The following is a 27,289-nucleotide window of genomic DNA, read 5'->3' as shown; positions in this document are numbered from 1 at the left end:
GAAAGTATCAGGGTCAGTGCAGGGACTAAGCCAAGTCCCACTGCCCAATGTCTCCCCGCTGCCCTTGGCTCTTCCTCCTGGCTGAGCTCACCAGGGGCTGCACCACGGTTCAGCGGAATCTGCCGGGTGCATCCTTGCAGCGTGGTAGGAGTCAACGGGGCGTCAAAGTTGTCTCAGGTCTGAATTTCATAGTTTATGAACACAGATTTCAGGAACAGATGATAACCATGCTTATTTGAAACCAACTGCATTATCAACCACATTAATAAAACCGTGGCAGAATATGGCCCTTCCTGGAAGATAAAGCCAACTTCTCCAAAATCCCTTCACCGACCTTACAAACACCAAGAAAGCTTTCAAGAGTGATAAACACAATTTTTATTCAGGCAATGAAACATGGAAAAAATATATTAGTAATCATTATAATAATCTCATTTGTGTGAGTATAACTCTTACAAATATTTACCTGACATATAAAAGGGAAATTATTGTACATATAAAATTGATGGCGATGGCAGTTACATACATAGTACAAAGCGATCGGGGTAGTAGTCAATGCAGAGAAAGTTCCTGCCTCTGGGGGGGCACACTGCAGGGACGGGTGGAAGCGATCTGCAGTCAGGGTGGTTACTCGTTGGCACTTCATTGTAGACAGAGATCTGCTGGCAAATGCACACTTGCAAACAGCAACACTAGTGGCTTATGGGCAGGCACCCACCACTGTCAGAAAGGGATATTTAAATTCTACTGCAAGAAAAAGACGACAAATACAACCAGGCTGTGATCCCGACACACGGGTATCTGCAGAGTTTCCCTGCGCTGGTTACACATCTTGGCTGGAACAGTGGGGCGGTGTTTGAATGCCCTTGTCTTTGCAAGACATGCGAGGGAGTCGCTGTGTGCCCCTCCTGCCACCGGCTCCCGCGCGGGAGCAGCACCACGCTCCTGGCTCTGCCCCAGTGCTGTCGGTTAGCAAGCGCCGGCATCACGCCTCTGCAGCTTCCAAGAGGGAAGGCACCCACCACTGTCAGAAAGGGATATTTAAATTCTACTGCAAGAAAAAGACGACAAATACAACCAGGCTGTGATCCCGACACACGGGTATCTGCAGAGTTTCCCTGCGCTGGTTACACATCTTGGCTGGAACAGTGGGGCGGTGTTTGAATGCCCTTGTCTTTGCAAGACATGCGAGGGAGTCGCTGTGTGCCCCTCCTGCCACCGGCTCCCGCGCGGGAGCAGCACCACGCTCCTGGCTCTGCCCCAGTGCTGTCGGTTAGCAAGCGCCGGCATCACGCCTCTGCAGCTTCGCCGAGCGGGAGCTCCGGGGCCGAGCCAGCCCCGGCCGCAGTGCTGCTGCCGGCTCCGCACGCCAGAGAGCGGCACACGAGATGCAACAGTCGTGCCCTATTAGTTACAAACACATGCCTTCTATTATATATAACCATTATATATATATTTTTATATATGTAACTATAACCATATTATAGTTAATAAATCATTCCTTAGGAATCTTCTTTGCCCAGACTGGAAGTGCATGCTGACAGGCACAGGAACACAACAGCACTGGGGTGAGAGAGGCAGCAAAAGTGGGACTGGGAGATGCCAGGGAGCAGAGACAGGGAGGATTCTGCCAGAGCGGATTATTGCCGTGGGAGCTGCTCTCCACAGACAGCCTGGCCTTCCAGGCGGCTCCTCTTTGCTGGAGAGGGAAGACTGCAGCATTTACTGCGCTGTACGCAGGCTGGGGTTCTGGCGAAGTGCCGAGTAGTGACATCAAAACTTCTGCAATTATCTGCCACCTCTGGGGCCAGAACAATGCCCCTGAAGAGAGACCGACTCAAACATGCTCAGGTCAGACTCCCAGTGAGCCCAACGCCCCGAGCCTGGTGCTCTGCTCCTCGGAGCTGACCCTCCAGATGAGCAAACCTGGCCCTGGCTGGCCGCAGCAAACACAGAAACCAAATTTCATCCCTTCAGGTAGAGCGGGAAATAAACATTCACACAGATGGACTGGGGCATTTATAACTCTGTAAAGCCAGCACACTGGGCAGCGTGCCCCCGTGCAGAGCACAAGGCTGAGGGCTGCCACGACCTGCGGTCCCTAGCCAAGACCTGCCCCCTGTGCTTTGGCTCCATCAGCCTCGTGCTGGGACCTCGACCACTGCTACAAGCATGACAGTGAACCTGTGTGCCAAACCAGAAACTAGACCCAAATCAACTTTTTACGAGCTCCAAGAGCTTGTGCAACACTGCTCTCTGGTGACCTGCTCCCTTCGATTTCTGAACAAAGAGAAAAACCCAACTCCCTAAGAAATCCCTGGGTCTCAAGGGTTTTAATTTACCTGTACAGACCCTCAGAAGGTCCAAAGGAGCAGCACCTTCTGGGGGTCACTCCCCACTGTCACCACCACCCTGCCAAAGCTCAGCTAACTGCAGCCAGGAAAGGGCCACTCACGTCGAGGCAGGAAAGCTGTTTTGGAGCGGGACACGTGAGAAGAGGAGAGCGGTGCTATAGTCTGCAAACCCCAAACGCTGATGAAATGGAGGGAAGGGGAGTCACACTCCAGTGGGCTGGGGCTGGCATTCTGACTCCCCCAACAGAAATAGTCTTTGTAGATCATCTGACAGAGGCTTTTCTACCAGCCCATTAGAGGGATGTGTGGGGAGGACAAAGGAAAAAAAGGAAAAAAAAAGAGGAAAAAAAGGTTTTCCCTTTCTGTCAGCTGTGCAAGGGGGTGAATATTCAGCACACAGACACAGGTGCACAGCTCTGATCAGTACCAGCCGTCGGCTTCCCCACTGCACAGCTACCAGCCCATTCACTGGTCTAACCGGGAGCACGGTGAACTCTGCATGCTAGGGCAGGCTGCCGGCATCTTTGTCTCTTAAGTGTACAATAAATTCTCTCTATACATAATAACTAATAAAATATATATCAGGTGTATGGCTCTGATTTAAACAGATGTTTGCACTGCACGCTCAACACAGGGAATTAGAAAATAGAAGGAAAACAGCTTGTTTTTTTTTTTTACAAAAAGGTAGCAGCAAAAAGGTTTGCGAAAGTCTTAGATAGGCTGGGCAGGAAACAGTCCAAACAGCAAATATTTCCCTTATTTGATGCTTTACGATTAGCTGTTCAAGGCAATGGTAAAGAATCCTCCATCACTACAGCTACTGCCTGATCCCATCGATCTGCCTTCTGCAGGACGGGACGGTTCTGCACTGACCCTGAGGGGCAGCGCCCACGGCCCACGGCACACCCCAGCCCATGGCACTGGTACGGGCACTGCCAGTTACTGCAGGCAGTGCAGAGCCGGGGAAACGCGGCGCTACACAGCATGCACAGCGGCAAAACTCACTGGGCAAGGCTGGCTCGTGCAACGGTGTTACCAGGAGGGCACGCACAGGATCTACACACGCACAACGTAAGACCCCCGAGCCCCCCCCCCCCCGGTTCCCAGCACAGTGCAAAGGCAATCTCAGCAATTCTGCTGGAGCTTGGCATGTCCAGAAAAGTAAACACCTCTGAAATAGAGCAGGCAGCCTGCCTGCATGGAAAGTCAGACTTTGGGCTGCATCCAGACAGATTTCAAAGTGTATTTTACTGCTATCTGGATCTGCCTTTGCCTGTAAAGGCTGGCTTTTGTTTGGTTCTCTTAATATTCAGTGCTGTAAGGGTATTTTTGACAGCAGCACAAGACCCAGGGCAGTACCGCTCTCCTCCTTGCCTTTCTGTACTGACTGGGGAAAAGAGCCTTAAGTCAGCAGAATCATGAAGTAGTTCAGGGTTTGCTTCCTTCCTCCTGCAACATCCAAAGTGGGGAACTAACCTCACTATGGCGCGGGGAGTCAACAGCAAGGGGCTTGGCTTTGTGTATTTTAAAGCAGACTAGAAACCCCACGTTAACAAGCCTCAGAAGGTGCCAGGGCTGCGGGCAGGGCGGCCATGGGGAGGAAAGACGGACAAGTCCCAGCTTGCCAGAACCAACATCTCCCCCATTTCTCAAACACCTCTTGGTGCAGAAGCCTCCTGCACTCCCCTTGGCCGGGCTCTCCTTTGAGAGGACTTAAGTTACTACTGGTTAAGTGGCCGTATCCGTGCTCCTGGGGGAACGAGACATGCAGCAGGACTGTGCCCGAGAGGAAGAAGTGAGCAGAGAGCCTGAGTGCTCATAAATGCTAATAAAGTGCACGAATGCAGAGACATCGGCTTCCTTCCTCCGAGGCTGGCACGGCCAGGGACGAGGATGCGCTGTGCTGTGTATCACCCATGTACCAGAGACTGGGACCAGCCCCTTGAATACCGGTGCCTCCCCCAAAACTGATCGATCTACTGGGAGGCTGCTTCAGCCAGGGGATCCACACTGGTGGCCACAAACCACCTGTGGTGGGTGCCTGGGGTCCCCAAGCCCCTTCGCTGCCTCCCCACCTGTGCACCCGCATACCAGGTCCCCTTCCCCAGTGCAAGAGCCGGCGGGTCCAACCCTGGCATCACCCACGTCCCGGGGCAGGGCCTGCCACACGGTTGGACCTGTACAACTGAGCATGTGAGGACAGTAAGTGACAGAGCATGTAGGGGCACGACTAGACCCACCGTGGCCGAGGGGGACAGAGCCTGGGGTGTCACCTCCCAGATGAGAGGTCACATCCGTGCAGACAGACAGCGCAGAGGCTGCTTGCTGCTGACCCCAGGAGGGACACGCACGCCCAGCCTGACCGTGGGGAACCCAGCCCCAGAGCCCTTGGGAAACAGAGACAGGGACAGTGTGGGGACTGGCTCTGCACGGGGGGCCACGGGGTCCGGCAGCCAAGCAGAGCCGGCAGCTGGACGCGTGTGCTTCTCTGCTGGGGGGTTTTCCTGGGTAATAAGGCAAGGTGCTTGACGTTACGAGAAAAGCGGAGAAGTGCAGAGTGCTGGACGAGGGGCAGTAAGACTCAGTCAGTCTTTCCCAGCTTTGCTATCAGCTCGTCGCAGATCTTGGTCAGCTCCTCAATCTCCTGATTCTGGAAGAAAAGCAGACCTTAAGGACCCCTGTGGCGGCACAGATAGGGGATAATGCTCGGGCCCATCTGCCACCGAGCCAGTGCAGGAAGGGGCAGCTGGCTCCTACACTTGCCCCTGCAAAAGCTCCTCTGTGCATCACCCAGGTGCCATGGGAACCCCTGGGCTCACCCCTCCTCGTCTCCGACAGATCCTGGTGCTGCGCAGAGACCCGCAGCTGCCCAGCAGCAGCCCACTGTGCTCTGTTCAGCCCGCGTGTTGGCTAACGGGCACAGGTGAGCAAGCTCTGCCCATGGTCAAAGACAGCCAAATGCACGCCAGCCCTGAACTGGCAGCCATGTCACTGCACGCAGCCATGCCTATGCCTGCGCAGAGCTTGCATCTCCTTCCTTGTGAGAGGACGCAGTCGTACATTTAAACAACAACAAAAAAACCCACAAACAAAAAAGCAAACAAAAAACCCCCAAAAACACAAAACACTTTCTGGGCCAAACATGTGAAGAACACATCCAGCACCAACAGGATGCTCAGGGCTGCAAAATGGAAACGCAGAGCAAAGCCAGCGCGGCTCGCAGAGAGGAGGCAGGGTGGGTGCGTTACCTTCTGCTGGAGGGCTCTCTCCAGGGACTCCACCTTCATCTGCTCCTTGCGCAGCCCGGCGTGCAGCGCCGCGCTCTCCGCTTTGGCCTTCATGCGCACCTGGGCAATCTCCTCATTGGCTCTGCAGTGGGGTTTGGAGAGAAGGGGACAGTGGTCACGTCTTTGGGTGCAGCCAGGAGCACCACGACACAACGTTAGACCACGTGGCATCAGCAGAGCCCAGCTCCTGCTTGCCTGGGTGCATCAGAGGTGGTTTTCCCATATGGAAAACCTGCATGAAATGTGATTAATTCAGCTCCTCCAAACTCCTGTATGGAAACTCTCCTTTCTCAGAGCAAAGCTAAACCAGTTCCTCACCCACTTTACTCGGGGCTACCATGTGTTGGTGAGCTACTGCTCATCAGCTGAGCCTCAGTAGCTGTGTGACCCCTTCACACACCACAAACATGAGCCCTCTGAAACGTGGAAACTTGTTAAGTGACTGTAAACAGACCATGAACCCCAGTTTCTCCATTAGAAAAAAACTAAGCAGAGATCAGAAAATCCATTCAAGGATTTGTGCTGGCTTACTTACAGCCTTTTTAAGTCACTTGAGCCTGAGGTTGTAAAAGGCAGATTTTCACATCAATAAGCTGCTGCCTTACAACCTCAGGAAAACCAAAGGGAGACACTGCCCTACAAGGTCTTTAAGCACCCAGAAAGCTCCTCAGCGTGCCCAGCAATCTCATGCATGATCTTACTTGTCTAATTTTTCTTCTGCATGGACTTTCAGGGCCTGATACCGCTGCTCTTCTTGCTTGACCCGGGTTAAATAATCTTGAGCACACTTCTTCAGAGCTTCTTCATTCTGGGAAAAAAAAAAGTACATCCATCTGCATCAGGACTGAGCACAAAGGTGTTGCTCTGACGGGATGAATATCCCTGTTCTGAGTGTAAAAGAAAAAGGCTTTAAATAGAATCAGCTTCTCCCTTATGCTGGAGCCCCTTATCCAGCTTGGCAGCATTTTAAAATGGTGTGTAAATGGAGGCAGGGTTTCTCAGGGTGCTTTGCCCTGGCACCTGCTTTTCCCTTGGCCGCAGCTCTGCCCAGGGCACAATGCTCTGCTGCCAGCAGCTCAGCAGGAGAGTGCTGGGGAGGAGTGTGAAGAAGAGCCAGCTGCCTGGAGACCCCAGCTCCCCGCACTGGCTTCCCCTGGCATTTGAAAGACTCTTTGCTCGTTTATCAGAAAGTAGGCAGAGGAAAGCGAGCGAGCAGTCCTCCGAGCAAGGGCCGGGGCATTTGAAGCAGCACTGCGTGGGACAGGAGAGCCATGGTGCTGCAGCACAGGACAAAGCGGGGGCAAGGCTGCATGGAACAAGGTGGAGGCAATGCTGCACGGGAACTCTGCGTCCAGGGACCAGGGCTGCAGGGAGAAAGATGAAACCAAGGTAAGGACCTTCTTAAAGCCTTCTAGGACACCCTTCAGGTTTTCGTATCTCCTGAAGAGATCCGACAGGGACCTCTCCACCGAGTTTAGGTCTGCCAGAGCCTGGTCCTTTTCCATCGTGAGCTGCTGCAGGTTCTTCTGAGACGTCATGTTTGTCCTCTGCTCATCCTCTGTGATGGAGAATAAACAGCGGGGACACAGTGACTGAGCGGGGATGGCTGTGGCAGCCACTCCCTCCCCTGCAAGCCCGGCCAGGTGACGGCACCTTACCTATCATCTGGGCAATGGTCTTCTCATACTCAGCCACGATTTTCCTAGAAGGAAAGGAGGAAAAAAGCAGGTAAGAGGCAGCAGTTTTTTGTAGACGTGCACCTACAGCTCTGCTGCCAGCAAACTGCCCCGGGGCCGCCCCTTCCCCATGCCACAAAGGCAGCCCAAGCAGCAGCCTGTCTGCAGAGCCCCAACTGTTGATGCTGCAACTCCCACCATCGCTCCCCTACGCTAAGACCTCCCTCCAGCCGCTGCTGCTCGAGCCAGCGCAGCTAATAGGATTTTATTCCTGCAACAAAGAAACCAGCAGGCTCAACACAGCACAAGCACAAAGAGTACACGTCTCCTAACACGTCCCACCGTGACGATGCTGAGCTGTATCATCCCATTACAGCCCCACTAACCCACCTCCCAACAGGGAACACACAAAGCACAGTGCCGTACTGTGCAGGGGAGTGGGCAGGCGAACACGTGAGGAGAAGGCTTTTACCTCATCTCTAAGACTTCCTGGCGGCTCTCTTCATATTTCTTCTTCCACTCATTTGCTTCGATCTCCTTTGTGATTATCTAGGTTGCAGCAGACACAGGACCCTTGGGATGCGCTCTGGGTGGTTTCCCTTGCTGCCCCGTGCCTGTGATGCGCAGGGGACCAGACCCCCCCTGGGCAGAGCAGAGCTGCCCCCGCTCCTCCCCACAGCAGCAGCCGTCAGGGGTCCGGTGAGGGGCAGCCCCCCCGGGGTGGTTGCCGTGCTGGCGTGCACCCGGGGAGGATGGGGTCCCCGGCCGTTACCTCCTCTCTGATGAGTGTGAGCACAGCTGTCTTCTCGGATTCACTGAGGCAGATGCCGTCCAGGGGACTTTCGCTCCTGCTCATGCTGGTGATGGCCGCAGGGGACTTGTCCATGGAGCACAGCCCGGGATTGCCCTGGGGGGAATTACCCAGCCGGGATGCTGTGTGGGTTTTCTTTTCACCCTGCTTCTCCTGTTTGGGGTGTTCTCCCCCATTTTATCAGCCTCTGTTCAGGCACCGAGCCTCCCTACACGCACACTCTGACAGCTCAGAGCCTGGTACCTGAGACACCCAGTACAGCCCATATGGGGTTTTTAGTGCACTTTCTGCCAAGTCCCTTGCCGGGAGCTGGGGCTGCGCTGTAGGACACCCCGGGGCTTGGCATCCCAAAGCGGAGACAGAGTAGGGGCCCATTTCAGAAGGAGAAGACCCAGCTCTGAGCAGAGATGTGCTCACATCTGACATCCCATAACTTTCCCCATGGTTGGTTTTAAACTATCTCCAGCCTGGAGGATCTTTGCTGACTGTGAGCCACACGCCTGGGGTCTGCAAGGGTCCGGGTCGCCTGCCTCCATCACCTCCTGGTCAGGTGGAGATGTCACTGCAGCCAATGCATTCACATTGCTGCCAGCAGCTGCAGGGACATTTGCTGGGCCTTGCTGATCGCCCCGAATGCACAAGGGAGCTGGTGGAGGAAGCAGGCTTCACCTCCCTGCAGAGCAGGGTCTGGCTGACCCAGCTCTGAGGCTGCTCCTGCTCCCCTTCCCGAGGGACAGCCCCACTCATCCCACAGTGCCCCAGCTGTCCGGGAGAGCTCCGAAATCTGAGATGCTCACGCAGGGCTCCTGGCACACTCCTGTTTCAATTATGGGTGCTCCTACGAGGGACGAGGTGGTGGTACCCTCATCGCTCACTGCTTTCTCCCCCCAGAGCCCAGCTCCTTTCCACCAGTGCTGCAGCCGCAGGGACCAAACTGGGGGGAGAGCTCAGCCCCGTGACCCAGGCACCGAGTCCTGCCTGCATGCTGGCCCCATCCCTTCCCTTGGGGGGTCCTGCAGCCTGCAGAAAAGCATTCCTTCAAACCAAGGCTTACACCACCGCCTGTTCCTCCTTTTATCATCCCAGCTGAAGTGACAGCCCTGTGCAGCCATCTCCTTGGGAACCGGCTGCCAGGCCATAAATAGAGAAGTGCTTTGGAGGAGGCAGTCTGCTTTTGCCGTGTTTTGGAAACGAGAGAACTAAAGCACTTCTCTCCTGCCCTCCTCCCTTGCGCTTTGACTGCTGCCCAGGTTCAAGCATGACTGAGCCCCTCACAGCTCTGCTGCCTGTAGCAGCGGGCAAGTGATGGCCAGTGGCAGGAGCCACCCCCAGGTGCAGGTTTGGGTCCGGGCAGCCTAACACTGGGGAGGTTCAGCCCCGTGTGGTTTTGGCAGCAGCCTCCCACAGCATCTCCCAAAAGCAGGCGTGCACCTGAACACCTGCAAGTACCTCTGCCCACTGCCTGCCCCACGGCAAATCTTCCCACACTGTGGTTTTGGGATGACCCCAGATCGTCTGCAGGAGCAGAGCCTGTCCACGCTCTCCCCAGCACCAAACAAAAGGTTCACTTTGCCTAATGTCCTTGTGGGGCTTAGCATAGTTAAATCTGTCTCAGAGAAGCTAATTTTGCTGATGTTGCTAATCTCATTGTCGAGCAGCTTTGGCCAGGGGCAGCTAAGCTGGCACAGGGTCCCCCCTGCAGCGGAGGGGTCTCAGGGCCACTCAGATGGCTCCTCAGGGCACATCGGGGGTGCCCCCGTGCAGATGTGTCACTGCCAGGGTGCCAGGGTCACTGGTGGCTGCAGAGCCAGGGCTGTTTTCATTAATCCCCCTGTCTCTGCTGTCAGCTGCCTTCCTGAAAGCAGCGTTTGAGGATCCCTTGTAGAAGGCACAGGCACCAACCGGTCAGAGCCAGCCCTGGACTCCTCCACGTGAAACACAGCCCCTGTCCTGCGGCTCGTCCCTTCCCCGTGATCTTCTCTGCCCTTTCACTGTCATTCAGCCATTTCCAAACACAGTGTTTGCTCTCATTGCCCTCCCACGGCCACAGACCTGGCTCCTCACCAGCCCTGCTCCATCCCCAGCATCTCTCCCTCCCACCCACGAGCAGCAGCGCCCACCCGGGAGGGAGCCATCCTCTCCCAAGCTCCTCCTGGCCTGCTGGGAAATCACCACTATTTTTATCAAGTCCCTGCGTGGGCTTTTCAAGAATTTTAGCTCCCAAAGAAACTCATTTCAGAGAGGCTTTGGTAGCACTGCTGGGATTAGCAGAAACGTTTGCTGCAGCTTCCCCCCACCCCTCTGCACAGCGGGGCAGGCAGCAGCTGTGGTGCAGGAGGATCAGCCCTCCCGCAGCCCCACCGCCCTGCTGAGCCGCACGCCAGCGCCGGCACAGCCGCTCCAGCGCCACACCGGCACAGCCACCCTGAGCCTCCCTGCGGGTGAGGGAGGAGGAAGCAAGAGGCACTCACGGGGAATATGCCAGGCCCATCCTTTTCCATCTGCTTGGAGATCTCCTTTTCAAAGCCTAAAGACAAGGAAACAACCTTTTAGCTACCTGGAAACAAGACCCTGGTGGCACATGCAGATTGGCTGGGATGCAGAGGGGTACCCCCTGAGTCTCTACATCCCCTGAGCTCCCCCTCCCAAAAGGCTTCTTTACCCCCAGCTCTTGCCATTGCAGGAAGGACGCATCCTGTATCCCTGCCCCCTGGCTTCCACCCTCGCAGGGAGGATGCATCCTGCATCCCAGCCCCCAGCTCCTGCCCTTGCAGGGAGGAAGCATCCTGCATCCCTGACAGACAGCCTCTCCTCCTGCATTCCCTGGAGTGGAAACCAACACTCCCCTCTGGTGGCAGTTCAGCCCCGTGCCTGTGTCCCCACAGCTGCCACCCATGCCAGCCATTCCCCGGGACCGCGAGGTGCCGAGGAAGAGGAATGAAGATGCACAGGTCATTTTGCACTTTGCTGGCCGGCGCGGGCAGGATGCATCCCTGGGGTGAAGCCCAGCTGCTCGGGCCATTCTAAATAGCACAAGTCTCAGCCCACGCCAACTGGGCCCAAAGCCCTCCAAAGGAGCTGCCACATGGCCCCTGCTATTCTTAACAGCAGCGGAGAGAAGATAAAAGCCGTCTCCTCCTGTCTGCGGCACGCGGGACACCCTGCCATCTCACATAGCATGGGAGATAATTTATGAACCTCACTCAAACAACTGCAGACATGACCTGCTATTCACGTGTTAACTGGGCAGAGAAAAAAAAGTACTGCTAGAACCCAGCTAGGAAAGGAAGGAGGCAACCTAACACTTGTGACTGCGGATTTCCTAGTGTTTCCCCCCATTTATCCCTGCGCCCTGGCCAGCGGCTGCTTGCCACAGCTCACAGCACCATCTCCGCAGCCAGCACCAAGCCTGTGCACTCCTGCCTGGCCCTCTGAGAGGAGCAGCAATAAACAAAACCTCGCAGCCTCTCCACTGACTATCAAATTTTTCCTCCCTTCAGAGACAAAGGACTGTTCTCCTCTCCTGAGAGCCTGCAGCTCTGCACAGCATTCAGGAGAAATGATTAATGGGTACCTGCACAGGGGAGAGCTGCAAACATTCTGTGCAGTGATTTCTCCTGCTTGCACCTATAACTTGGCTATTGATTAAATGTCATGTTGCCTGGCTTTTAATTATTTTTTAATGGATTGGTCAGAGAGGCTAATTACATAGGAGACTGACAGCAAAATGCCACCAGGATCATTAGCGGAGGTCTTCTGTAGTGACATGGAGATCTCCATCAACCACAGCCCTTGCGCTGGGACACCAAGTCCCGGCAGCTCTGCTCCTGGCACAGGCTTTGAGCAGGACACCCTGCAACCTGGGAGGCAGGGCACGAATCGGGAGCATCCCGGCTGAAAGGCGTGTGATTGCTCGGCTCAGCCCTCATCTCAGCTCGCTGGTGAACACTGGTTTCAGGAGGGCACTCACAGCACGGCTGCAGGGCAGCGTGTGCCGTGGGCAGGGAGCCTCGCCGGCCTGAGCCACATCCTACCACAGCACCATGGGGGCCGTGGGGAGAGTGCTCTGTACCAAGAGAGCACTAAAGACAGCCTGTACCATGATTTTTCCATAATGGAAGTAGTGCAGATAAGCAATTGGATGTTTCATTATAACTTGTGGCAGCCTTTAGCCCTGTCAGTGTAAATAAACTGTGATGAAGCTGCATTGCCTCAACAGCACCAATTCATTGCCAGAGGCTGTAGAGATTGCCTGGGTGCATCCACGGTGCATCTCCAGAGCCAGAGGCAGCGGGGACGCTCCTTACCTGCCTCCGTGCCATGCTTTGCTGCTGGCACGGGAACATTCGAGCACTCAAAGTACTCGAGGTCATCTTCTGGTTCGCCCTTCTTCTCCAGCCCGGCTGGTTTCTGCACGGAGGTGGTGGAGGCCAGTTTCTCCTCATCAGTGGCATGTCCATCCCGATTTGCAATATCTGGGATTTCTGAGATCAACACTCCTTCATCCTGCAGGATCAAGGCATGCGGTTAAGGAGGACTGAGCTAATCCGTGGGGGTCAGGCAGCCAGGTTGCTGGACAGCACATGGTAAGCACGGGAGGCTTAGTATCTGCCGACAAGCTGCTCCCCACCAGCTCCTCAGCAGGTTTTGGCAGAAAGAAACACATGGTGCCGGGGACAGAAGCGATTAACATGCAAAATCCATTAACACGACCGCAGAGCTCGGTGCTTTGCTCTGGTCCACGCTGGAGCAGGGCTAAGACATTGCACGCACATGGTCCCTAACGAACCACATGGAAAAGAGAGAGCGTTTACTGGCCAGGAAACCCGCAGGGACAGGTTCACCCTGGGGGTGGGCACCAAGCACAGACCTCCTCCCTCCCTTCCCACCAGGAACTGCCCACGGGGAAGATGATGTCCCCGCGGCTGGGAGCTGCTGCTTTCAGGGAACCAGCCCTTTGGTCAGGTGCTGCTGCAGGCACACGCCAGCCCAAAGCTCAGCCAGCCCAGCTCTCCCCATGCCTCCATCCGAGCATCCTGCGCCCAGCCAGCAGCTCCTGGGGACGGATCGAACGTACCTGAGAGCAAACGTCCAGGACCAGGGGCTGCGTCTCGTATTGCTTCACCTTGCAGCCGCTCCTGCAGGGGAGAGAGAAGCGGCCAGCTGAGGCACGGGCTTGCATGGGCTGCGTGGGGAGGAGGTGGGGGCACGTGCGAGACAGCCCAAGCAAGGGGAGGCAGCCCCAGCGCTAGCATTGCACCCCGCCGCGTGCCAGCAACCCCACTCACCAGTGAAATATCGAGGCAGAGCAAGTTCTGGAATGAACAGAAGGAACAAGCAAACAAAACACATGACTACAAAGCAATTGGGTTTGTCTTTGAGGTCTTTATTCCTGTTGAAGGTAAGGATCGGAGACAGGACCCCGAGGTGCTGACGGCGAGAGAGGCAATTGCCAAGGAGCCGGCAAAGAAAGATTTCCCTTGTTGCACCCTCGCCCTGTGTGTCCAATATGACGGCATCTTGAGGTCTGAGTGCCCATTGACTTTCTGCAGGAAGGAACCATTTCCAGGCCGCCTCATGCCCTGTCCCTGCAGCTGGAGGTTTGTCTGGGACATCTCCAAAGCATCCATGTGTCTCCCACGTGAGTCAGACCCGTTAGAGAGCTCTGCTATGCTTGCAGGAGAGCACCAGGGCAATCCGCTGTGCCTTGAACACTCCCTCTGCCAGATGCAAATGCTGTCCCAAGGGGAAGGGCCTTGCGGATGGGAGAAGGTTTAGCTCAGGTTGCTCTTGCAGGTGGTCCCGTGGCTGGATGACCTCCAGCGAGGCAGCTCTCCTCGGGACTTTGTCCTGTGTTCCTCGAAATGCACCATCCTGGAGCTTGGCTGCACAGGACTGCAGGCGCAGCTGCATCCTGACACACCAGGCATCAGCATCTTGAATCAGCTCAAGGCAGCAGACAGACAGTTGTGGACCAGCCCCAGCAGCGCTGAGTCCATGTCACCAAAGCCCGCGGGGGCTGAGGAGTCAGCGATGAGACGACATGCATCGCAGCACTTGCCCCTGGCACGTGAAGGAGAGCACGAGCTCTCCTCCTGCATCTCACCACCCTCTCACTCCACGTTAGCAATCTCCCCCGGCTTGCTGCCATGCTCCAACCCCCCAGAAGACAGATATTCACTAAGCTGGAGTGTGACAGCCCACTACGGATATGTGAGGAGGGATCTCCACCTCCAGACACGGCGCTCCCCGCCGGGGGGACACAGGCAGGGGCTCGAGCAGGTTTGCAGTGAGCTGTACCAAGGTCTAAAGAATCACCCCCACCCGCTTCACTCCAGCCTCCCCGTCCCATCGCACATGTGTGCCAGCAGAACACAATGAGCAATGTGGCACACACATGGAAATTTTATTTGCATGCTAACATGCACACCTGGGTCAGACTGAAAAAAATCGCTCTTGACTGTTTTTCTCCATCACGCCCTAATGTGAGCAGCTAAACTGCAGCTCACCGTGTCCTTATCCACCCCTCTGCTCTGCAACATCTCCTGGGGTCGGTGTTATCACACCATCTGGTAGCTGGTTTGATCTCTGTCCCCCAACACCAACATAACAGCTCTGTAACTCAAGGGGATGGGGAAACGGGGAGAAGACAGCCAAGGCAGACAGCCCCGGCTCTGCCCCACAGCTGGGACACACACAGCCGCCCATGCACGGGTTACCAGTGTTTGCAGCTGGATAAACCCAAATGTGGGCAGCACTGCCTGTGTGCCTGCCTGACGCATGGGCAGACCCGCCGGGCTGCAGGTCCCGCATTAAGAAACAGACATCCACTGTTCAACATCGCGCTGTAAAAAGGCAGATCAGTTCTCGGCTGAGACACAGATGTCAGTGCTTGAGCCCAGCTCCAATTCTGTTCGTGCATATGGTAGGTGGCACTAAGCAGACAAGAAGGGCATTGGGACGGATGACATAAGATCAGGAACTAAGCCCAGCAACGCTCCTTCCTCCGACTCCCCTCGCATGAGAGCAGAGTCCAGATGAGCCCAGAGGGTCTGGGGGGGCTGACAAGCTGCAAGAGACACCGAGCATCGCTGGGACACTAAATGGGGGTAACCCCGGTCCCTCCTGTGTGCCCTGCCCATGGGATGGGAGCACAGGGCAGCAGAAAGCCCTGGGGGGGCACAGCACGGGGCACTCGATATTTCACTGGTGTCCCACTGCAGGGCTGCTCATGCCAGGGGTACAGCACGGCCCCGCTGCAGCAGCACAGGTCACAGGGCAGTGAACAAAGGCTGCTTTACTCGAGCCGCACTTTCTAACCCATCCAGGATCTCGCAGACCAGCTCCACCGCCCCGGCTTTGGGCACAGGAGAGATGCTTCAGGGTACAGCCACGAGCAAATCAGCTCTGGCAGCCACCAAAGTTCTAAAGAGAGCCCTGTTTGGAGCCGACTGTGATGGCAAAGCTCCTCTGAGACTGACACATCCCGGAGCCAGAGGAGATAGACCCCTAACTTCCTCGCCTCCCAGCTGATGCTTTCCACCCTACCCCTCTGCAGCAGCTGCCTCCCTGGTGGTTTTGCATGGGAGGGGGTAAAAGACACCCTCATCTTCAGGGCTAAAATCTACCCATCTTTGCAGAGACCTGGATTGCACAGAAACCTGCTCCCCCTCCACTAGCCGACGCACTGGTTTCGAGGACTTGTACATCATTAAAAGGTGTTGCGAGTCGGCATGCTGCGAGAGCAAGCACAGGCGCACGCCTCCGGTGCGGCTCTCTTCCCTCGCCCCCAGGCACTCGCCAGGCTAAGCTGCCCCGGGGATCGGCCTGAGAGGTGCGGGACACAAATCAGACAGCGGAGAGCATGAGTCAAAGGGCAAGAAGGAGCCTGCATGCCATGGAGACGAGTGGGGCCAGCACACACCCAGAGAGAGAGGACAAAAACCAGCAAAGGAAAAGAAAAAAGAAATACAGAAGAGAGTACTTACAACAGAAAACAGAGAAATTTCACTTGTTCAGTAGTCCTGATGCACCAAAGCATGGACAGGGAGAGAGACAGACAGATGGAGAGAAGAAGAGCATGTGAAAAGACCTGGATATTAACTCTCATCTGGAGAAGCACAGTGAGTTGCACAGCTCTGTCTTTTTGGAAGGAACATACAGATAAAAGATGCTCTGATTCTGCATTTGCTATTCGCGGTGGCAGGATGAGATTCAACCACAAATCCTGCTGCCGGGGCAGGCGAGTGCCCGGAGCAGCCTGTGCTGCTCTGAGGTGACAGAGAGGGAGCCTGAAAATTCCCCGCTGCTTCCCCTCACCGCCAGCTCCTGCTCGCCCGCGGTAACACACACGAAAACGCCGACTCTTAAAAAAACTGTATCGACACTCTGCAAAGTATTTCCAAGAGAAAAACATCCAACATACCCTTATTTTTGCCTGATAGGTTTTATCTGCTTTCTCTGTAAAAACCCACTCTAGTTTTCTCACCAGAGAATTCGTTAGCAGAGTGACGGCTTGTTCTGGTTTTACTGTCAAACCAGCCACAAACTCCGTGCTCCTAAAATTTCCCCTTTTAAGCTGATTTCCTGCTTAACCCTGCAATGGGTTCCAATTACCCGTGTTAAGTGCAATCACAAATTATAGTGGAAGGACCCAAAATTGTCTGGGCAATTATTCCCTCATGCAATATCCCCTCTGCTTCCCTGGCCCACTCAGAGACGCTGCGGAAGGAGGGCACGTAGAGCCAAGCCTGGCTCAGCAGCAGCTATCTTAACTGTCAGGCTGAGACTTCAGCACTGCCCGGACACAGGTTGGAGGACATTTGTGATACAACAGGTGAAATACCAAGAAAATAGCAAGGTTTAGCCATTAAACATGTTCCCAGAGGAGGAGGGTAATGCATTCCCAGGAGGCACTATGAAACGTCACCATTTACATGGGGGTTTTAAATAGCACGGTTCAGGAACTAAATATGCACTTAAATAGTTCAGCAAGGGACAACAAGCTCCCTACCCCCTGTGCAGATGTGATAAAAGCAACAAACAATCTGCCTGTTTAACCTCTATTCTCTTCCCCTGTTACAAAAAAGGAAATTCAGTGGCAGCTCACAAAATGTCCCAGCAGCATCTGATTAACCAGACCTGCCTTCGCAAGCTCCAGAAAACCTACAAACCCTCTTGTGCACTTGGCAAGCCCTGCCGGCTCCAGCCTCCATTACAGGTTTGCTCTGACTCCACAACCCTACAGCACCTGCACCTCGACCCCACGAGCTGGAGCCCCGAGGGGATTTCCAAAGAGGTGATCCTGCAAAGCGGGTCCCGATCCAGCCCTCCCCGCTCTGTCTGGGACCCGGGGCACCAGCACTGCTCCGGGACACCCGTCCCTCTCCTCCCATCCACTCCCGAGTGACTGGAGTGCCGGCAGGCAGAGGGGAGCTGCCCCTCCACTGGGACAAGGGGCGGATAAAACCGGGGCAGCAGCAGAACCCAAGGTGCCCGTTGGTATTTTGGGCTTGCTCAGAAGGCACGGGGGCAGGAGCACCATCACCACCACCGCTGCTCTGCCCACGCGTGGGGGAACAGAGGGGGCTGCCAGCCCCCAGCCGGCCGCCCGCTCCGCGCGCACCGGCACTCACGTTATCAGGCGTGACTTGGGCTTCTTTGGGGAGTCTCTGCCTTTCATGAGATCGTCCTGCACCTCCAGTGTCTGAGACTCGAGGATTTCGTTGAGGCTGTTATCGGCAGTAGGGCAGGAGTCGGCGGCGGTGCTGGCGAGGGTCTTGGTGGACTTAAAGGGATCCACAGAGTCAAAGTTATTGGGGTCGAACTGGTAAGAGCCCTTGGGGAGAGTCAGCGAGTTTTGCAGCGCTGAGCTGCCACCAAAGGGGTTGAGACCCGGGCTGTCCCAGAGCGCGGGACCCAGCCGGGGGGAGCCCCGGGGAGGCAGCGGCTCCGTGGGACCCCTCTCCACATCCTCGACTGGTTTCTTGGGGGGCTCTCGGTGTCTCTTCGGCGTCAGCTTGCTGGCTGGGATCCTGCTGCCCTTCCTGGGCACAGCTCTCCTGGCCTCCGCACTCTCTCCTCCCTCCGTACAATCAACCTCGGGTTTTGGGACCTGCTCTTTGGGCTCTGGGGCTGGGTCCCCCCCCAGCTCACCGGGGCTGCTGCTGGGATGGGGGAAGTGGCGCGGGGCTGCTGGGGGGGAGCTCTGCAGCCGGCAGCCCCCTGCCACAAAGGGGTTTATGCTCTCGTCATACTGCTCGGGGTCGAACTGGTAGGATGCTTGGGGCACCGGAGTCTCCTCTGTGGTTTCTTCTGTTTTCCTCCCCAGCGAAGGTGTTTCCCCTTTCCCGAGCTGGCCCCAGCTGGGTGAGCACTCCCAGGCCATAGCATCAGCCTTCGGCTCCACCAGCCCCGTGCCGGGGTCCGCCGTGTCCTCTCCCGACATGACCTGCTCCTGGGCGGCTCTGCCCGCATGGAGCACCGGGGCCGGCTCTGCAGCGGGCACGTTGGCGCAGCCAGCGTCAGCCCCGCTTCCCAGCGTAGCTGAGGGCTGGGTTTCAGCCGGCGGCTGCGTCAGGAACGAGTCTTCGGGGTTGGATTCCCCTTTAGTATCCAAGTTGGCTTTAGTGGCTCCGATCTCCGGTTGAGCCTCATCTTTGGGGTGCTTCCCAGGCAAGCTGTCCCAGCGGGCTTCCCCTACCAGCAGGTCACCATGGCCACTTGGCTCTGAAAAGAGAAACGGAGACGGTTAAACCGCCACCTGCCGTGCACCCCCTTCCAGAGGGGCTCCTCTCCCCTCCTCACGGCTGCTCCAGGGTCAGATTTTATGGGGGGTCCAATGACCCAAAGCTCAGCCTTCCCATCTGCCAGAATGACTGTGTAACCCCAGCTTCAAGCACTTTCTGTAAGAATTGAAGCCTGTGAACACAGCGGAGAAGATGTACATAAATTGCATGCCAAGGGCGAGCCCCTGCGAGGAGGTGTTGTCTGCACCACGCCAGCAAACCTATCAAAATCTCCATTTATGCCTTTCCTCTCCCCACCGCTTGCTCCCACCCAGGGTGGTGGCAGCACCAGAGGGGCTTTGCAAAACCCAGCAAGGCTCCCAAGGACCAGACACCGTCCAGGACTGACCGTGGGGCGGCTGCTCCCAGGGCAGAAACACTCACATCTGAGTGGGAATGGCAGCAACAGGGAGTCACTGCTCACCTGGGCGGAGAGTTAAAAACTACCAAGAGGAATTCAGGGAAGTATGACATGAGAAAACACCACAAAACGCGATTAAGCAGGCCCCGAGGTGAATGGGAATGGGATGCTGTGCTTAATGAATAAGCATGTAACAGGCTGCAGAGGGGATTTGGGGGTCAGCCGTCCACAGGTGGCCAGTGCCAGGGCTGAGGAGCTGGATGTGCACCAGGCAGAGGGAAGCTGCCCGATGCAAACTGCTCCCCAGAACTCAGCCGCCACACCCCAAGGTGCAGGATCGGGTTTGACAGCACTTCTGCTCTCCCCCGGCACCCCAGCCCTCGCTCTCCTGCAGAGCCTCAGCAGTCCCGACAGGCGTCCAACGCGGGGCTGCCACACGGTACGGACATTCCTTGCCTGCACCAGGGCACCGCTCCGCCACTGCCGGAGACACACGGCCATCGGGAGGGTCCCCTGTAAACCGTGAGCTCCAGATAGAGCAGCCGCATGTGGTTGATTGCTCACAAACTGTCGCTGCAATGCATAAATGCAAGGAGCCAAAGCGCCGGGAGAGCAAAAGCCATGTGTGTATTTGGCGATGGGGCGGGAGGGAATGGGGGCAGAGCAGAGCAATGAGACCCCCAAAGAGCGGCGAGCATGCAGGAAAGGGCCTGCCGGGAGCCGGTCTGCTCAGCACCACGCCTGCCTGCGGTTTCCGTCCTGCCTGCCGGAACTCGGCCACATGCTGCCTGCACCTCTGTCTGCAGAAATCCTGCCTGTGCATTTATACCAGGCTCACCACACTGCTGTCAGAGTTTCTTAATCACAAATCCTGATCCATGACTTAATCACTACTACTCCAATCCCTTCCCCTAAATCCTTTTACTGTTTAATCTTTTCTTTGCTGTCAGGGGATGGGGAAGCTCCTTATCTACCGAGGCATCCTGAAAGCTACACCCACCAAGCACCTGGAGCCAGGACCTCGGCACAGGCACGCGAAGGCACAAGAGGAAAACACACGGTGTCACCTCCACTCAGCTCATCTGCACCTCTTCTCCTGCATCTCAACCAGGGATGATTGCACAGACTCCCGGGATAAGGCAGAACGGGATGCTCGGGTGCTCAGAACCCACCAGGGAACATGCAGGACCTGCAGCTCTCGATGGCACCTTTCTGGGGAGATGCAGCCCAGCCAGGTCCTCCAAGGGCAGAACAAAACCAGTGCTCGCCCGAGGACCAAACTGGTTTGAAAACCTGGCTGGGAACAGTGGCATGGGTGATGCAGAGCTTGTGCCGGGAAAACCTGCCGGTCTCCCTCCACTGCTGCAACCCTGCCCTGGCACATGGGTGACAGCCGCGGAGGGGAGTCACGTTGAGTGTGCCCTCATTTTGCAGGGAGGAGGTTTGGCTGGGGGATGCCAACGACAAGCTCCTGCAGACCGACATGCACCTGCAGCCCCAAGCGCATCTCCCTGGAAAGGATGTTCCTATGCAGGGCATTTGCAACCAGCTCACCTTTGCTGGTGACCGAGTGAGTCACAGGCTGGCAGAAGAAGAAAAGTGAATCAGGCAAATATCTGGTACTGGGCTAACCCAGGACACCGAGCCAACAACCCTGATTCAGCTGATGGCTCGTGGTTTGCATAACTGATCTCTAGGATGCTAAAAGCCATGGAAATGAATCATGAAGGGCTGTGTGCTCCCTGAGACTGCAAAAAAGCTCCCTGTGACTGCAGAAAACCTCCCTCCAAATAGACGTTGCCTTGCTGCCCCAGAAAAGGCATCAGTAAACACAAATCCAGTGGAAACATACTTGGAGTGCAGCCAGAAAACACTCCGAGGCAGTGCCTGCCAGGCCTTTCCATCACTAGGAACCAGGAAAACCTCCTTAACAGACCCCAAAGAAAACTTTATTACACTTGCTGTGTTGCTCAGATGTTTTAAACCTCACTGAGACAGCCCTGAATAAAAGAACAGACTTCAAAGTCAGGGCAAAAGGCACCTTTTAAATGCATTTTACATTCCCACCGGAAGGTTTTGCAGCCGCTGTTCTCAGACATGAGCCCATCCTGGTTTCTAACCCAAGCAATGAGTAATTACTTCTTGAATAACAAGCAGTCGGCACGCAAACCACCTCTCCTTCTTGCTGTGGATGTCTGCAGGGCGGGGAGAGAAGAAGGGATGGTGCATGTGACCATCACTCAGAACAACCATTTCTTCACAAAAATTACAAGAACCACCCACCCAGGTCTTCCAATTTTGTGATTCACTCGTTTTCTGCACCCGAGACAGCTCAGCTGCTCCGCTCCCCCCTGCCTGCAGCACAGCCTGCCCGCTCAGCCAGCCCGAGAGGCTGAGGAACTGGAATATACTGGGAGACAGAAGCTGTGGGTGAAGGACTGCTCAGGAGCTCGCCAGCGATTTTGGCAATCTTCTGAAGTAGGACTGTCCCTCCTGCAAACTCTGTTGTTTTTTTTTTTCCCCCCCTTCTCTGGCTACAAGACAGGTATTAATCACTTGTGCGAGTTAACAGCCACACTCAGCACTGCGTCCGAGCGGCAGCCCATGGGAACCGAGAGGAAGGAATGAGAGCTGAAGGGGTGGCAAGGAGCCTGCCCACCTCCGCCGCAAGAACCCCATCCCTGCCCTCCCCAAACGCTCACGCAATGCCCCAGAGTCCCGATTTTCAAGCCCTGCTTGGGCTGAGCTATTCATCTCACTGGGGGACCACAGCCTGAAGCCACCCCGGGACAGGCTCACGTTGGCACTGAGATAGCTCCATACAGAGGACAAAGGCAGGCAAACCTACGAGGTCAATTAATTCTCCAGAGAGCGCTGCCAGGATGAAGAGCGTGATGGTTTGTGGGGCACAGCCCTCACCGCAGGCACCTGCTGGGACCACGGGTGCTCCCAGGGCACCATCCAGCGCTTCAGCTGCTTCTCGCAGGGATGGAGTGCCAGCCCCTGCCCCCCTTGCCTGCTGATGAGAGCAGGACAAAAACCCCTCCTGTAAAGCAGTCCCAAAGGTGATGGCATCCCAGGCAAACCCACCCCACACGGGTCCTCCTGCCCAGCAAGGGCTGGGAGGGACAGCCTGGCCCCAAGCACCCCCGACCCCAGCCAGGCGTCTGCAGTTCCTCCCCCTGTGCATTTCCTCTGCCTCCAGCACAGCCTCCCATCAGCTGCCAAACAACCAGAGCTCTCGTTCCTGCAGGAACAATTACACAGGATGCAGAAATCAGTGACCCGAAGGGCCTCGGGGCGCTTGGGAAGAGCCAAAGTCTGCACGTCGGCCCCCCCAGCTGCCCAGCTCTGCTGGGTACGAGCATCGTGATAACCTCAGTGCAGCACTGCCTATTCCCCAGGGAGCCCTTCCCAACCCTGGCGAGCTGCGTGCCGCTCTCCCTGTTCCTCCACAGCCTCTGCATTTACATCCCCAAGCGAGCACAGCTCCCCGCCACCCCCGTGCAGTCACGTTGGAGAGCCGCCGCGCCGGCTCAGCATGCATTCCCTCTGCTCACGTCTCCTGCCAGGGAAACCAGCCTGCAGAAACAGCCAGCGCCTCCCCAGCCCAGCTGCCTCACCAGCCGTCTCGCTGCCCTAACCCTCCTTTTGGGCCGAAACTGTGCTGAACGCCCCACAGGACCCCAGGAGAAGGCAGTCTGGCAGCCAGGCTGCCACGCACGCTGACCCACTGCACACAGCTATCCCCCTTGGACCAGCAATTCTCACAGGCATCCCAGCAGATGCCTTTCAGCAGCATCCCGAAAAGGTGACACCGAGCTCTTCGTTTCACCTCTGGCGCTGTGCCCTGCAGGTGGGGACATTTTAGTCCCAGCATGAAAACAGACACTGCCAGCAGCAAGGCGTGCTCAGTGACTCCAGGATCCATCCCAAACACAGATCCAATAAAAGGCACTCTGGATCCCTGAAAGCAGCAGTTGTACCGGCTGTGCACGGAGTGCAAACCTGCGTCTGGTCTGGCCAGTGTACATGGAGGGGATATTACAAACTGCAAATGGAGATTTTATCCTCTCTAAAGAAAAATGTACAGACAGGACAGTCTGGCACCACAGTAATAGGCACTTTGTGCGTGTGCATTATAATCGTTATGCTTGTCTTCCTTAGGCCGAAATTAAACACAAACACCGACTAACTAAACAGCTTTCCTACATGCCATCCCTCACTCCCTTAAATGAATCAGAAAAACTTGGCAGCAGCAGTGCTGCGACGCAAAGGCTCCGTGCCCTTTTCATCCCACATACAGCAACCAAGTGAAGCAGCAATGATCCTCTGCACAGCCCTGAATGCCAAACGCCGGCGAGAACAACCCCTCCACTATCTGCAGCCTTTGATTCAGCTCATGCTTTGTGCACAGCGTGAGTCACGCATTTCTCCCTTTCCCAGCGCACTCGCACACGCAGGCTGAGCACAGGATATCTGGCCGGTACATTCAGCTTAGGCTTACGTAGCTAACGACTTCTTTCCTCTTTTGGCTTTGCGCTTTTGTTTAACAGACGTTGATCTATTTTTAAATCTATTCTGTTAAGAATTAGCATACCGGCAAACGATGCTGCCACTAACGTACCGGAAAACACGTGCCCTGCATCAGGGTAACAGAAGTAAAAGCCGATGAGCCTGCTTCCATCACTGACGGTTCCATATTTGTTGCTTCTGCTCATTTCCTTGCACAGAATATCTTCTTCTGGCAAATGACTGAAGATAACTTTAGCAAGAATGGGACAGAATTACAGCCTCCACTGTCCGAGACAGCAAGAGGAAAACTGTTCGAGTGATCCTGAATGGGCACGAAGCCTAACCGCAGCCCCCTCCCCGGGGCAATGGGACAGGCTGAATTTTTGTCCCTGAGAACGGGGTTTAATGCATCCAGGCCACCTCTCAGCTGTGCGCAGAGCAGCCAGCCCCCGGAGTCACAGCTTCTGCCTTACAAGTTTCCTAACCCTATTTATTCCCAAGTAAGGCTGAGACTGCAGCTGTAAGACAGACGAGCGTCTGTTCCTGCTGGTCTCCCCAAGCCTGGGAGAGGCTGTGCCTGCCTGTGTGCCTGCCCGCAGGTCTGGCCTTGTGCAGCTGCCCCCCCCCCTCCCGCGCTGGCCCAGGTGCACACAGGCATTTGCAGCAGCTATTGCCCAACGACTGCAGGGCAGCAGCTCTCGCCACACACGACAGCTCGGCGGTTTCACTACTGACAAGCAGCCATTATGCTGGATTGCCTCCCGATCGCAGCATTTATTACCGCTGCTGCTCCTGAGCTGCAGCCAGATGAAAGGGCACATGCTGCTGTAAAGCAGCATTGCGAAGATGAGAGCTTAACGTACAGATTACCTAAGGTACAGCGATTTAACACCCCAGGATGCCTTCTGCACACCGCAAACTCACGACCGCACCCGGGTAATCCCTCCACCATTTCAGAGACACTGAAGAGATGCACCCGAAGCCCTGGGCAGGGAAGGGATGGAGCTGGGTGCAGTCACACAGCGGGTTTGGCCCTGCTGTCTCCAACATCCCGCTCTCCACCAGCCAGCATGGAAAAACAGCTTTTGCCAGAGATCATCCCCTCGGCTCCACAACACTGCAACCTTTGTGCATGAGGTGCCGGGAGCAGCCGGCTCCCTTGCTGCTGTGCCAGGCTGGCCCCGAGGAACTGCTCATCCCAGGATGCAGGGGCACAGGCGCACTTTGGGGATGGTGACTCCCTGGGGTCTGAGGCAACGCGCTTCCCTAAGCAGAAGCTTTGGCAGAAATAATCCTCATACCTGCTAGGAAAGCCTTTATCTCCCCTCTCCTCCTCCCCAGACATTATCACCCAAAGTAAAGATGCCTCTATCATCCCTTCTTAAAAGGGAAGGATTATTCCAAGAACTGCGATTATCAGAAGCATGAACCAAGTGCTCTCTCCATCAAGGCAAACAAACCTGTGTTTTCCATGGGGATGGAAACAACACCACAGGAGATGGGGAACCATGGCACCCTGTTACTGCCAAGGTCACGCAGTACTTGGGCTCCCACACGGGGAGGACCCAGGGTCTGGTTTGAGCTAGCACGCTCTGAAACTCAGCTGAGCAGTAAGCTACCAGCCTGTGGTTGCGAGCATTCAAGAAAAGCACAGTATTGCAAGTCCCATACCAGGGGCCCTGCAGCAACGAGAGGCAGTTGGGCAAGAGAGGGCAGAGGATGCTCAGGATGGCCTGTCCAGGACCTCCCGGCCCCCCATGCGCTGCCCTGCGCCCCGGAGAGGCTGCCCTCCTGCAGACAGCCCCGGGGGCTCACAGACATCCTGACATTGCCCAGTCATCCTGCTCTGCTGAGAGAGCAGATGAAAGGGGAGGTCTCCTCCCTGCCCCGATAACCTCCAGCAGTTGTTGCAGAGGTGCTGGAACTTCAAAGCCTCCTCCTGGCAGCACGAAAACAGACATAAACACCAAGCTCAGCCACAGACACCAACCGCAATTCCCCATGGAGAGAAGGGTACAACGACACGGGGGAGCTGGTCCCCAAAAGGCCAAGGGTTAATGGGGAGCCATGCTCAGAGGAGCAGCAGCCGGTGAGACACGCAAGGACAAACCAGCAATAGCACAGGACCCCACCGGCAAAGGAAACCCCCTGCGTTTTCAACAGATCCCTCACAATTTCTCCAGAAATGGGGTTTAGCAGTGTCGAGCTTTTGCATGATTAACAGCAGCGACACAGCAAAGACACCTGGCAGCTAACTCCAGGGGAAAGAGACCCGTGCAATGAAACCTCCACCACCGACCAGCTGGGGGGAGGACACAAGCCCAGCACCACGCCAGCTCCTGTGCGAGGGCCAAGGGCGAGCGGCATGTGGGGCACATGCGGGGCAGCTCCCACCAGCCAGCAGCCCGCTCTCCACAGCAGGCAGCGACACGAGGCAACCCCAAGTGCTGTGCAGTCTGTAGGGAAAGTGGCAGAGGGCAGTTTGACAAAATGATTCAACAACATCCTCTGTTCCTCTCGATCAATCCATTGCAGCCATCCTGGCTGCAGCCTCTGCAGCCCTGGATGCAGCCTCAGCCCAGCTCGGCAGCTCACAAAACCCGACGTTCAGAGCTCTGCCTCCTGCAGCCTCTCGCTCCCTCCCCAGCTTGGGGACAGCAGGAGGGTGCGACCGGTGGTTGCAAAACAGCACAATGATAATTTTGCACTGTGTAGGCATGAGCTAAGGGGGGGGCAAATTGACTCTTCTGAGCCTGCAGTGCAGCCCCCTCCCTCCAAAGTGATTCAATAAAATCAACCTTTCACTCAAGTGAGAGAATAGCCCTTTGCAGAGCGCACAGCCCCGAGTACTGGTATTTGAACCATCCAGGCCATTAACCACAAAAAATGTGGCAGGCATTATACAAAACAAGCAACTTCTCCTCCTTGACCCCACCCTGCCTTTCCGCATCCGGAGCAGAGAGCCGAAAAGCAGAAGGTGCACGCTGGCTCTTTACCTTGGGTCCCGGCCTCAGGCTCCGGCGATCCCAGCGGCGGCTCGCAGAACTCCTTTAGTGGCGAGCGGGTCGGCGTTTCTGCTTCAGGGGTCTCAAAATTACCTTCGGAGTCCGAGCTGCCGAGGGGGGGGAAAAGAGTGAGGAATTACCGCTTTCAAGGCTAGCTCTGAAATCCTCCACACTGCCTACACATCCACCCAGACCGGCTCCCGGGCCGGGCCGGCCGGCCGTGGGCATCCTGCGGCAGCTGCTTTCTCCTGTCCAGCGGGACACGCTAGCAAATGGAAAAGGGAGAGCAGGTGAAACAACATCATGAGCATCCCCCCGCGCTCTCCCAACCCTCATCTTGGCCGAGCCTCCGGGATTGCTCTGTCAGGTCTTTCCCAAGCTGTCTGAGCATCCACCACGGACCTCCAAGGACACGGCAGCCCCGTCGGCATCTTCTCCCGCCGCTCCGGAGGGCTGCCGCGGAGCGGCTTTGGGAAGCAAGCCTCGATGCTCC

General features: G+C 56.1%; 1 protein-coding gene across 1 annotated transcript in view; it reads right to left on the bottom strand.

Moving 5' to 3' along the window:
* Positions 1 to 1,020: 1,020 nt before the first annotated feature.
* The window catches only part of TACC1 (transforming acidic coiled-coil containing protein 1), a 28,932-nt gene continuing 2,663 nt past the window's right edge, over positions 1,021 to 27,289 (bottom strand). The window contains exons 2-14 of the mRNA XM_009280706.2: positions 26,977 to 27,061; positions 26,788 to 26,903; positions 17,764 to 18,856; positions 13,206 to 13,266; positions 12,436 to 12,634; positions 10,600 to 10,655; positions 8,090 to 8,224; positions 7,790 to 7,866; positions 7,300 to 7,343; positions 7,039 to 7,199; positions 6,343 to 6,449; positions 5,603 to 5,723; positions 1,021 to 5,004 (exon numbers count right to left, since the gene is read on the bottom strand). Coding sequence (XP_009278981.1) covers positions 4,936 to 5,004; positions 5,603 to 5,723; positions 6,343 to 6,449; positions 7,039 to 7,199; positions 7,300 to 7,343; positions 7,790 to 7,866; positions 8,090 to 8,224; positions 10,600 to 10,655; positions 12,436 to 12,634; positions 13,206 to 13,266; positions 17,764 to 18,856; positions 26,788 to 26,903; positions 26,977 to 27,061 — 2,324 coding nt within the window. The 3' untranslated portion in view covers positions 1,021 to 4,935. The remainder of the gene's footprint in view (positions 5,005 to 5,602; positions 5,724 to 6,342; positions 6,450 to 7,038; positions 7,200 to 7,299; positions 7,344 to 7,789; positions 7,867 to 8,089; positions 8,225 to 10,599; positions 10,656 to 12,435; positions 12,635 to 13,205; positions 13,267 to 17,763; positions 18,857 to 26,787; positions 26,904 to 26,976; positions 27,062 to 27,289) is intronic.

The sequence above is a fragment of the Aptenodytes forsteri genome, unplaced genomic scaffold (assembly GCF_000699145.1).
Source record: "Aptenodytes forsteri isolate BGI_AS27 unplaced genomic scaffold, ASM69914v1 Scaffold298, whole genome shotgun sequence".
Classification (NCBI taxonomy): Eukaryota; Metazoa; Chordata; class Aves; order Sphenisciformes; family Spheniscidae; genus Aptenodytes; species Aptenodytes forsteri.
The sequence above is the reverse complement of the archived record's forward strand: the minus strand, read 5'-3'. Positions and strand labels throughout refer to the sequence as shown.